The sequence below is a fragment of the Chinchilla lanigera genome, unplaced genomic scaffold (genome assembly GCF_000276665.1).
Source record: "Chinchilla lanigera isolate Chin_1 unplaced genomic scaffold, ChiLan1.0 scaffold00006, whole genome shotgun sequence".
Classification (NCBI taxonomy): Eukaryota; Metazoa; Chordata; class Mammalia; order Rodentia; family Chinchillidae; genus Chinchilla; species Chinchilla lanigera.
The window spans coordinates 13,438,507-13,451,367 of NW_004955407.1; the positions used below are offsets into that span (position 1 = coordinate 13,438,507).

At 37.3% G+C, this 12,861-nt stretch overlaps 1 protein-coding gene across 5 annotated transcripts in view; it reads left to right on the forward strand.

The window, feature by feature from the left end:
• The window catches only part of Robo1 (roundabout guidance receptor 1), an 891,813-nt gene that overhangs the window by 844,596 nt on the left and 34,356 nt on the right, over positions 1-12,861 (forward strand). For 3 of the 5 annotated variants that reach the window (XM_013503701.1, XM_013503704.1, XM_013503707.1), the window contains 4 exons: positions 871-913; positions 6,259-6,413; positions 8,882-9,217; positions 11,022-11,129. In XM_013503701.1, coding sequence (XP_013359155.1) covers positions 871-913; positions 6,259-6,413; positions 8,882-9,217; positions 11,022-11,129 — 642 coding nt within the window. The remainder of the gene's footprint in view (positions 1-870; positions 914-6,258; positions 6,414-8,881; positions 9,218-11,021; positions 11,130-12,861) is intronic. The other 2 variants (XM_013503711.1, XM_013503716.1) reach the window with 1 other exon arrangement.

A 12,861-nucleotide genomic window follows, 5' to 3' on the forward strand; every position in this document is an offset into this window, starting at 1 on the left:
TACATCACCTCTAGTCAAATGTACCTGTAGTGGTGCCTCCTCGGTCCTAATCCAGTTATCGGAATCCCTGGGAGCACTTATCTCATCCTAGCAGACTCCCAGTGTGGAATTTCTCTAAGTAGCAGAATTTGGCAGCTTTTAAAAACACATTTCTTTTTGGAAACTGTGTCTATATTTAAAAAAAAAAAAAAAAAGCTAATCTTCTTAACCCCTTGCTTAACTACGTGCAAATTTATTTTGTTATGTTATATTTTTATATCCAAAATATATTAAGCTTGAAAATGCTTTCAAAGGCATCAAAATATATTTCCATTATGTACACATATCTGATGAAAATACAGTGAGAAAGGAATTCCACCAGCCGCAGTAAAAAAACTGTGGGTTACAGTAATTGATAATCACTACTTGACATAAATCTTGTGTGTGGAAAGAAGGTTTATTTTAAGATTTATCTTTGTTTTAAAAGTCCTTATTCTAGGAAAACAGGCTAGTATATTTGAGATTCTATACACAGAATCATGAAGTTATATGATCTAATAAGAAATTAAAATAGAAATTTATGAGAATGCGAATAGAGAGATATATAATAGTTACAGTCATCAAGAGTGTACTAGTCTACTTCAGTCTTGTTTTTCTCAACTTCCCTGGAACACTAAGAAAGCAAGAGTGGTGTATATTTAATTCTTTTAAAAGTCCTTAAAAAATTGCAGTTTAATCAGAAATCTGCTGTGATCTGTTATAGTTTTTACAATGCTCTTAGCTAGCTTGTGTACAAGGCAGAATTCCATCTTAGGAAGATGCTTATGAATGTAATGGCTTTTGATATGGAAACCTGTCGACTAATTCGTCCTTTTTTTGGTAACGTTCTAGTAACTTACCAGAGAGGAGGCGAAGCCGTGAGCAGCGGAGGGAGGTAATTATCTCGCTTATTTTGTAGATCCTAAGGGGAATCCCAAGCATTTCTTTTAGTCTTCCTCAGTGATACCACTTTCACTGCTTAAAAGGTTTCACTTAAAGGTGAAATTTGTTCAAATGCTTTACAAAGACTCCAGCTCTTCTGCAGAACGAAGATATTTACACGCAGTTGACATAAGCCGTTGCACCTTGACCGCTAACCACACGAGGGCGCGCTTTAACCAAGAAAAACAGACTTGCTGATTTAGCAGATGATTAAAAGGAGTTAAAATGATTAAGCTGTGGCATTTATGAAAATTAAGAAATATAGCTGGTTAACGGATATTATCAAAGAAGAAGTGCTCATTTGAAAACGTGCTGAACACAGCAGTTGCTCATAAGTTGCAGGTTATGTTTGTTTGTTTATTCTTATTGTGAATTCAGCGTAGTTGACATCTCCATTTGTAGGGAAATGTGTTGGAACAGAAGAAATCTAGGTAGCTTGTTAACAAAGAGCTTTCCCCCCTCTAATTAAAATGATCCTCAGACCTATATTTATGATTTTTTGTTAATTATTATTCAGTGAACTTTAATATATTCACAGAGAAATCACAAATCGATGTGACAGGAGGCCGAAAGGGGGTATAAATTACATGAGGCACGACCAGGATGTTCCACCATTGGTGATGCTTTTTCAAAAACCAGTAGCATCAAAGTGTAAGAAAAAAAATTTTCCCAACAAAACCAACTTATATTTCAAATTCAATTAAGTTACTGAGTGTCCTTCTTTATACAGTTGGATAATATGCTTAGTTACTGGACACAAAAATACGGGTAAGGTACTCCTGAGTCCAAGGAGTATATGATCTGGTAAGAAAAGTACTGTACTTATTACATAACAAAGAGGGATTTTTTTTAAATCAAAAAGAATCTTGAACACCTTTAACCAATGCCATGCAAATGTGTCCATAAGCATAAATCTTTTCCTTTCGGGTACTGTGCTAGCTTCATGTTTTTAAACCCATTAAAAAAAAGCCTGCCACTGCGGAACTCCATGACTTAGGGAAGTCTTCACAGGGAGCAAGCCCACTTGATTTAGAAATTAAATTTGCACATACTTCTGCATCCAGGGGAATTCCAGGTAGGTCACAGTCCAGACGTTCACGAAAGAGCCTCTGGCATTAAAAAAAAAAAAAATTCTCAAGGGTAAATCTGGAATGCTTGATTATTTAACCACTATTTTACGTGTGCTATAACTTCAGACTTCAGTTTTCTTCAAACTGGCTTATGTGCACGGGCGTGTACACACACACATACACACAGACACAGACACATACACGCACACACATGAAATGTAAGCCCAAAGAATTAACCACCAAGAGAGACCAGATCACCACACGAGAAGCCATGGCAGAAGTGCATCAGCAGCAAATCTCAGTCTCTGCAGCAAAAATGAAGACTTGCAAAGTTCCTGCAATATTTGGAAAGCTCACTAATAAGGAAGACACAGTCTTTTCAAGTCTGTTGAATCTCACCTGCTGTACCCTCCGTGAGATCTGTACTAGAACTACCACAATCAAGTACCTGACATGCAGTAATGCACTTAATCTGTGTTTATATCGAGAGGTACCAAATTATACCTGTGGACCAAGTCCAGCCTCCTGTCTACTTTCATAAAGTTTTATGAGAATGCAGGCTCCTTTACCCTATCTCTGCTTTGAGCTACACTGTCCGTCACTGCTTTTGAGCTACAGTGGCAGAGTTGGGTAATTACAGCAGAGACTTTGTGAACTACAAATCTTTCAAAGGTTGCTGTTTGGTCTTTTCCTCAAAACTTTTGCCAGTCCTTGGTGTCTGTGATTGCCTGTGACCGTAGAATGTGAGACCATATATCACAGAGAACATATAATTTTTTACCAATAAATGAATTTTTGTAACATAATTATTGGAATGACATCAATAAATCCAATAACTCTATGAATTACTGCCCACAGAACGATGTCATTAGTACAGAGAAGTGATATCGAAGAAAGGAAAATCAAAAGATCTGAGTTCAGTCTTGGTGACTTTAAAGAAATTACTTGGGGCTAGATTTTTTTTCCCTAATAAAGAAAGGCATTATCTAGAGCATTTGTCTAGTTCTTCAAATTATGAAGTCAGTTATTCCCAGCCAAGAAAGAATGGTGATTGTGGTCAGTGAAGAAACCTCCCCCCGACTTGAACACGGCGTAGAACCTGTGAGGTAACCGAGGAGAAGATCATAAAAATACTAAGTAGCTGCTCCTGTTAATGCTTTTTGCTTCCCCAAACATTCCAGTCACCCTTTCCAAAAAAAACTACTTAAAATCAAAGCTACAGCACATACCAGGGAAAATTTGCACAAGCTGAAGACAGAGAGTGAGAAGGTCAGGCTGCCCTGGGAGAGGGTTCTGAAATGACGTGGCCCGTGGGAGGGAGGTGAGAGAGAAAGGATGCGCAAGCCTTGCTTCTCTTGAATGTATCTGCAGCCTTCCTTCTTGTTCCAGGCTTTCAAAGTAAAGTCTGTCAGGGGGAAGGGGACACGCTTGTAGCCTGACAAGCCTCATTGCCATTTACCCCCACCCTTTTCCCAACTCCTGGACTCTGTAGCATTGTATTTTAGGAGTTTAAAGTGTTTATTTTAGGAGTTTAAAGTTTTTTCTTGGAGTGACTGAGTGGAATATCTGAAATAAAAGAAGGAGAAGAATTGAAAGTCATCGTGGCATACTTACTTAAAAAATAAACATATTCCACATATATAGGCCTTTAATAGATGATAATCTGATATAATGATATTTTATGATTTTCTTTTAAATTTTGAGGTGGAGTCTCACTAAATTTCCCAGGCCGGGGTAGAACTTGTCATGTTTTTGCCTCAGCCTTGCAGAGTGCTGGGGTTACAGGTATGTGCTCTGTACCCAGCTGATGTAATGGTGGTTTAGACACATATTAACCACTATAATCAGTACAGTGTCTTTGCTTTTGTTTCAAATTTGTTGTCAGGCTGGGCATGGAGAAGTATACCTGTAATCCCAGCACTCGGGAGGCTGAGGCAGGAGGATCATTGTGAGTTCAAGGGCAACCTGGGCTACAAAGTGAGCTCAAGGCCGGCCTGAACTGCATAGCAAGAGCCTGTCTCAAAAAAACCCAAAAAAACAAAAAGACAAATTTGTTGCCAGGCAGTTAAAATGTCTGAGACACAGTAGGTAAGTTTTAATGTATAAAGGTAGTTGAAATAGGTCCTAACTCACTTATCAGAGTAGCCCTTCCTGAAAGACCTCTGAAATATACAAGTGACCTTTTAAGATTCACTGTGGGACAGTAAACGTGGTTTACCTTCTTTAACCGACTTTCCAAACTCAAGTTTAACAGAGAGTTACACTAGAAGGTTTAATCCTACTTCCTTATTGGAAATCACTTACCTATATAAAAAGTTCTATAAGTTTGTGATAATATTAAAGCATTTGCTGTGAAAGTGTTTTTTGAGTGAATCACAGTAGCATAAAACTACTGGCCATTCATTTTGAAACATGTAAGTCAGACTGGAAAATTTCCACTTGACCCCTACTTCAAACATAGTGTAACATCTCTAAAGTGTCAAGGATGAGGGCTTTAGTTTTAATAACTCCAACAGTGATAAAATTTCTGGTTTAGCTTCAAGATAGAAGAAAATAGGAAAGCTAGAGATTACTAGGTGCAGTATTCCCATCACTAACATCTATTTCAAAGATTCTAGTTATCTGTGGTACAGCTTGCATTTCAGCATTTAACATTTCAACCCTTCAGCAACACTGCTCTTCAAAGCATGCTTTTAGCAGCGATTTTAATACTACAGTCAATTGGCTCAGTTTTAACAGCTTTATCCTGAATTTTAAGACTTCAGACATGTCCTCTGCCCTTCTTTTTCTTAAGAGTGTTTGAGAGCTTTAGGAACTTTCTCCACCCTCAGGTAGGTGTGCTCCTAGCATCTGAGACCACAGTGTGGACACCTGGGCAGCTGCTTGTGCTAGAATCCTCGCTGTGCCACTTACTTGTTTTGTCCGACTGCATACAGGTCCCCAGGTATTTTAGGTTCCGCATCTGTGCAATTTGTGTAATAACAGCCCCAATCTGTGAGACAGTGATGATTAAATGAGTTCATGCACATAAAGAACTCAGAACAATGCCTTGCACATTGTAAGCAAAGAATATTTTAATCACATAGATGCATATGCACATATGGATATAGAGATAGAAAATATAAATACACCTTTATTTGAACTGAAGTATTCCTCAGGTAGCCATCCTTTGCATAATAAATTTCCTCAGTTGATTAGCTATGTAGTCGTATATAGAAAAGGCACTGGAGAAGGAAATGTCAGGTTCTTTCTTCCCAGGTAAATGGGAAGCGTGGTTATTGCACTTTAACAAAGGAAATGAAACCCAGAAGAAAATTTTCTGTGTCGTCTATGGCTCCAGTCTGTTTGCTGTGGCTCAGACAGCGCATCATACATCATCACCTCTTTTGCTGAATTATCACATGGAGGCAGTGTTAGAAACGCACATGAAGAATGCTGTTCTTGGACTCCAGATTGAGTCCCTGGCGCTGGTGGTCCAGGGCTCCCATTAATAACTACCGATCCACTTTGCCTCCCAATGCACGGTGAAAGAGGATTAACATCTGCTGTGCCAAAAAAATGAGCGCTAATATTTCTTTTAGTTGACATCTTTGTTTTACCAGATTTCAGTCAGTGGCTTTCCTTTGTTTATGTAGGGACTTACATTTTACACTGTCACCATCAGAAAACGTTGACAAGCTTACAGAAGCCTGCACTGGAGCAGCGATGCCGCTATGAACTCACTGCTTCTGAAACATGATTTTTGAAGAAAACTATGTGAACGTCCCTAATATGAAGTTCCATTAGCTCAGTAAATGAATTCTCTGTTTTTTGAGTTGCCAGAAGACTTGCACTTACTGGGTTAAAAGTGTAAAAATGCAAATGGCTTTCATTAGGGGATTTTTTTAAGCTACTAAAAGAATCAAAGCTGTATGTACCCAGGTTTTCAGATTCTGTGTTTGAGTTTTAAGCACTAATTTTAGGACTAATGGCAGAGTCGAACATCGCAAACAGTAAAACATTTTAAGTCTGAAGCACAACTCAGGCAGGTTAGAGATTTATGGCTGTGTACACCGAGATATCCCCCAGAACACTGGGTTACAGTTGCCTGTGTGTGAAGAAAAGCAATAGCATTCAGCGTCATTCGCCAGATTATTGTGAGAGTAGTGAAGTGTTTGTCAGAATTATGAATAGGAAATGTTATTTTCTACGCAAATCATATTCGCTTTCTGTATTTTTTTCCCTTCAGGCCAGGACTCCTCAACATTAGCGAGCCTGCCGCGCAGCCCTGGCTGGCAGACACCTGGCCCAATACTGGCAACAATCACAACGACTGCTCCATCACCTGCTGCACGGCAGGCAACGGAAACAGCGACAGCAACCTGACCACCTACAGTCGCCCAGGTTAGGGACACAAAGAGAGCTGGATGTGTAATAGGCTTTACAGGGAATTTACAGAAGGAGCCAAATCTCCTGTCCCTCTGCCTGTGTGGGAGAGGCAGTGTTTGTCACCATTTTCATGAAATGTTGAATATTGTGTAAAACCCTTATCTGACCGAAGAGTTTTCTTTTTCCCTAAAAACCCATACTTCATCCTCCAGCAAGAAAATTTTCTCAGAGAATAGAAAGTACAAATTCTAGGATAGTGAATAAGGAAAAGTAAAAACCATATACAAGTGTTTATTTTTGTAATATTTGTGTAATATACTTTAGTTATATATTTAATTATGATATTTAATGACTTGCATAACTTGGGGAATAATATAGTTCAAAAGGTCACTAATTTTATAGTTAGAGTGAAGCAAATGCTTTGATAGCAATAACAACAGCGACAGTAGTACAAAAACAGCAATAAAAATTTTAATTGAAAACTGGAATTTTAAATATATTATGATATAGAAATAAACTCTGAAGACACAAGAAATACATATATTTTACTAGATGTGTATGTATATATTTGTTGTTTATTATGTATTTTGTTTTAGAGATATGGATAAAAGAATTACTTTGCTAAAATTTCATGCAACAAACATGACAACAAACCAAATAGACATGAAATTTGCAAGATCTAAAAAAGCAAAAGGAAGAAAATAGCAGGTAGTTTCACACAAACCAAAAGATCCCAATAATCATTGTGTAGGAAACATTAAAACTTGCAATTGCAAAGAGTCAAAGCGAATGACTGGAAAATGAAGCCACCGGTGGGATTAAGGAAAAGGGAAAGATAAAATGTGAGAAAGTCGAGATGTATAAACTATAAAAAATAAATCATGCAGCAATCTGTATGTCCGCTTTTAAAACAAGGCTGAGTCTTCATTCATTGAATATGGATGAGACAATTTACACAACCAGTCTATGTCATCCAGAGCCCATGTTCTAGTTCTCTATGCAGATAGCTACGTCATTATAAAGCAAAGACTGTGCTAGACCCTACAGTGGAGAAGAAATAGTGGTACCCACTTAAATTAATATGTAGGGCTTCGTTGCTTAGCATGATAGCCACTGGCCACAGATGGCTATTTAAATTAAAGCTAATTAAATAAAGTACAACTTAAAATTCAGTCATTTATTCACAGTGGCCATATTTTAAGTCCTCTATTCCCACATCTGGCCAGTGGCTGAGCTCTTGGACAGTATGGTTTAAAGGCTTAATGGATAGCACTCATACTCACATTGCCTTTATGATCTCTCCTAACCACAGTTACACAAAATTTAATACCTGGAAATTAGATGTGAGAATTTTGAATCAAATATCTCTGTGCCCTGGTCATGTGCAGTAGGAATGCAGAGTAGTTTGTTCTTGTAGAATAGAGAGATTATGAAGTTCTCTTAATATTATATTCATATTTACATCTTTATTAGAAAGCATATTAATTTACCATTTTAACATATCCAGTAGAAAAACAGTTCTCAAAGAGACACGTTAACGTTGGCCCCATGTTTGAATATCATGAATACAATAACGGGTTTTAATAGCAACTTTTATTTTTATTTAAAAACATTTTAACTTCAAAATACTACTTTAGTTCTTAGTGATGTTTGAATATTTTCAACTTCAGGTCTTAAATGTCTCATGTGTAGTAGTTATTTCATTCCTAAATATTTCAATAAAGGGAAAATTAGAGTGGAAACGAGGTATTAGGCATATTAGATATTATTCCAGGCTTTAGTTGATGTGATGACCCAATGGCCGCGATGCATTTTGTCATAATCGTCATCATTTCATTCTTCTTGGGATGTCATTATGAAACCATGAAAGAAATGATTATGTAGCATCTTTCACTCTAATGACCATAGTATATGACCAAGATGTGAACTTATCAGTGCCCCCTGCGCACTGCCTGCTATCACCTTATCCCATTCCTCTTTCGACCAGAAGTACTTAACAAAATATTAGCGCCTCAGATGCTTTGATTTGCAGGTAGTGTCCCCCTCCTTTTTCTGCATGTTCAACTTATATTCCTTATTTGATTTCCTCCACAGCTAACTATTAAGTTTTAAATGCCTTGGTAACCAAGGGCTAGAGAATTTAAAACTGACACACAAAAATTTACTTATATATTATTTTAGCGGAATTCCCACTAAAACGGCTTTTAGAGGAAATTTATTTTAAATTAGATGAGTTATTTACCACAAAATACAGGCAGTTCAAAATCATTTAGCCGCTACACGAATTTTGCAAATCCTCTTATTCCCTCCAATTTATTTTCTTTAGAAAGAACATTGCCTATTTGGCCCTGTTCATTGATCTTACAAACCCATTTGTGTATTACACACCAATTTTACTGTGACTCACAAAACTTCTTAGAAAGAAATTTAAAACGAATAACCATGCAGAATGACTTTTTCCTTTTCCTCTCCATTGCACATAGCTGATTGTATAGCAAATTATAACAACCAACTGGATAACAAACAAACAAATCTGATGCTCCCTGAGTCAACTGTTTATGGTGATGTGGACCTTAGTAACAAAATCAATGAGATGAAAACCTTCAATAGCCCAAATCTGAAGGACGGGCGTTTTGTCAATCCATCAGGGCAGCCCACCCCTTACGCCACCACCCAGCTCATCCAGTCCAACCTCAGCAACAACATGAGCAATGGCAGCGGGGACTCCAGCGAGAAGCACTGGAAACCACCGGGTCCACAGAAACAGGAAGTGGCACCAATTCAGTACAACATCATGGAGCAGAACAAGCTGAACAAAGGTGAGCAGCTTTGCGTTGAATCCAGTCCTTTTCGGGGTGGGTGCTCTTAATCCTTCGCCGCTCGAGGTGGGGCCTTGTCTGTGACTCACAGGGAAAGGCTTTCCTTTGTTACCAAGAGTTCCTTCTTTCTTTGGTTTCACCATTTCCAGTGTCAAAAAGTTAATCAGCACAACAATAACCTTGGAAAATTGATTTTATAATAATATATAAGTATTTTCAAATGGTTTAGAGATTAATTTAAATTTAATAGTAGGTGAGGGATTGCTTCGGACATACAATCTTTTATTCATAAGGCAGAAGATGTGAGACCGTCACAATACCTCACATTTTCAATAAATAGACTCTCCCATTCTTTCCACTTGAGGATGGAAGATAATTGCTTTACATGGTCATATAAGTGAATGGCATTTTTATATCAAACTGAAGAAAAATAATTAAATTAAACTTGAACTTGAGAGGTGGTTCAATTTGTTGTATTTCTCCTACCTTGTGATTACTGAGACTGCTACAATGTATAATTTCAGAACCTAAATTTCTTTGGTTGACCTGATTGAAGTCTGTCAGTATAGAACCTAAAATAAATTGAGTTTTGTATTAACTGGAAGCAGCAGAATAGTATTGTATGGCCCGAGGGGAATGTCTCCGTATTGTAATATATGTGGGTTAGAGGAGATAGGTATTGGATTTCTTTGTAGTTCTTCAGGCTACTGTTTTAATAATATGATTTGCAAAGTTAGACCTATAGGAAAAAAACAGGATTGCTCTAATTTGAGTAGATGTAGCAATGTTCTGGAAATATCAAGATGAGGAATGCATTTTATCACAGCTAATTAGAGACAGATTTATTTTCCTTTGGCTTGAGTTGACAGTATTTTGTACAAAAATAAAGCTTATTATACCTGGAAATTACTAAAAGATAATTTAAACATTTCATTTTATTAAATTCATGTTATATGTTTTAATTTGATAATATAATCATCCAGCCATTTCCCAAGTTTAAGAAAGTACTTGATTGGTATGAAAACCCAATTTATCAAATATTTCCTAAGGTTCTTGCGTAAGTTCATAACAAAGACAGACCGAGATGAAAGAGCCAATTTCTGAGGTTGTGGAGTGCACTGTGGGGATTCAGGCTGTTATCACATTATTTCTCCACAGTGTACGGTTTTGCCCTGAACCTTAGGCAGCTCTGACAGTCCTCTGTACAAATATTTCAGAACTCTGATTTACTGTTTATACCACTGGTAAGCAGATTTGCTATGTTAGACCATAATAAAGACCCCAGAAAGCAGCTACACTGACCTTTTTTTCTGACTACATTCTAGTGGTGAGGTTATCCTTTGGGTTTTCACCTTTGCCTAAATAAGTGAAAGCATTTCTGAAACAAATCCATGTGTGTTATTTTCTTATCAGGGACACATTTATATCAGATATAATCTTGCTCACATGTTTGGTTTTTAAAAATTTTATTGTATCTTATGTTTTATGATTTTTAGACATGATATTTCCATATCTTACTGTTTAAAATCATTACATGTCATATATAGTAATGGGAGACTGAGCCCAGGACCTTGTGCATGCTGAGAACGTACCCTGCAGTGGGGCTGCACACTCAGTCCCTGGTACTTAACCCTAAATACAAACCCTTTTATATCCTGACAACTGAGTATAAAAATAAAAGAGATAAATGTAAAAATAAATGAACCAATTGCTTTCTTCAGTTAGTCAAAAATATAGACAAAACAGAGATGTGAGATAACTCACAAACAGAAAAATGCTTAATTTTTCCATTTGAAATGTCTAGATTATCGAGCAAATGACACAATTCCTCCGACGATCCCATACAACCAATCGTATGACCAGAATACGGGAGGATCCTACAACAGCTCAGACCGGGGCAGCAGTACATCTGGTAAGTAAAAGGAAGCAAAGAAAATGTCATCTTCTCTTTTGTGAAAGATGGTATCTCCCATGATTATGAGTTGGGTGCTAACGGACTGATATTTTCAGGTGACACATACAGTCACGTTGTATTCTTTGAATTTACCTGGGTTTTGTCCCTGCAATTTAATGCTGACTGTCCACCCAGCAAACCATTTTATATTCTGTTTGATCAAATACTAAGCATTTTCTTCCTTGTTGATGAACTTTTATAAAATCAGAAATATGAACTAACCTTTGCAGATAATTAAAACTTCCTTTCTCCTTTAGCCAAAATATAACTAAAACTGCTACACAGGAAGATAATCTGTGAAATATCTTATGACTTGAAACTAAACTGTAAAAGCACATATCCTCTGGGTTCACTTAAGTAGAGTAAAAGCTGGACAGACAATAACCTGAGATCTAGGTATGATAGGAACCGGTCTCAGCTTATGATCTTATGATCTCCCATCCTTCAGTTCTTGCTTAGAAACCTCATAAGCAACCTTACAACCTCAATTAGTCCAGTGCTTAGAAGTCACATTAAGGCCTTTCCCTGTGGTCTTCATGCTGTTGCAGCTGTTTGCCAGCTGTTTTCCTGATAGAGGCTGCAGATGGGAACTTGCTGGTACTTAAGTCCTGCTTTTCTAATTAAAGGGGGCTCATTATTAGAACTAACATGTGGCAAGTCACACCACAATGAGAACACACCAATTGATCTTGAGTCAAGCACGTTTCTCCAGGCGGGGGTAGAAATTTCACCTCCGAGTGAGTGTATTAGAGTTGCTGGGTTTTTAGCGAAGCCTGTATACCCTTCTACTGTAATAACTACCACATTTACATTTGCCTATCTTCACTTTCTAGTCATTGTTGAAATAGTTCCTACTTAAAGGAGCTTAGAAATTGCCTTTTTAATGTTTTCTGTGGTTTTACACTATGTTCTATCTTTTTAGCAATTAAAATAAAATTAAATGACTTTTTCTTTTCAAATTTAAGTGAACTCTGAGTGGAAATTTTCAAGTATCTATTTTAGGGGAAACCATATAAAATATTTAACAATTCAATTATCTTATGGCATTTCATCTTTGGATTCTTAGTCACTGATAGAAATATTATATCATAATGGAAAAAAAAAAAAAAACCATGATTCTAGCTTGTTAATTTTCAAATGACCTTCTGCAACCCTCAGTCTAGATACCCAGACCTTGATGTGCTGCTTTATCTTTTGTTGTTGTATGACTACTTAGAAAAATGTTGTCAACGTGAAATCTTGTGATGGGTAGGGGTGAGAACAAAGCAGGGAAATAAGGGGTGGAAGGGTCTTGTGACCAGTCTCGAGGGCTGGTTGATTTGTCATAGCAGATTTGTTTCAGCAAATCAAGAGAAAGGCGCAAGGCAGCGCCAGCTCTGTGACACATGCACTGCAGTTCCGACACCAGGCAGTGCAGTGGTGGAAGAGACTAGAGACACGTGGGCACGGGCTGATAGAGTCTTTTAATATCATCCTCTTCGGCCCACATTTGGTGAAGTGATAGCAGGGCGAAAATATCTGGCGTAACAAACACTGCCATGTGAGTGAAAACTCCAGAGTAACTTAATAAAAAAAAAAAAAAAAGAATCATCAAATAAGCTAAGACCCATTTCACCCACTATGTGACTTGTTGCTATTTCATAGGTTTTAAAAAATAGGTCAGTATAATTCATTGCTATTATGAAATCAT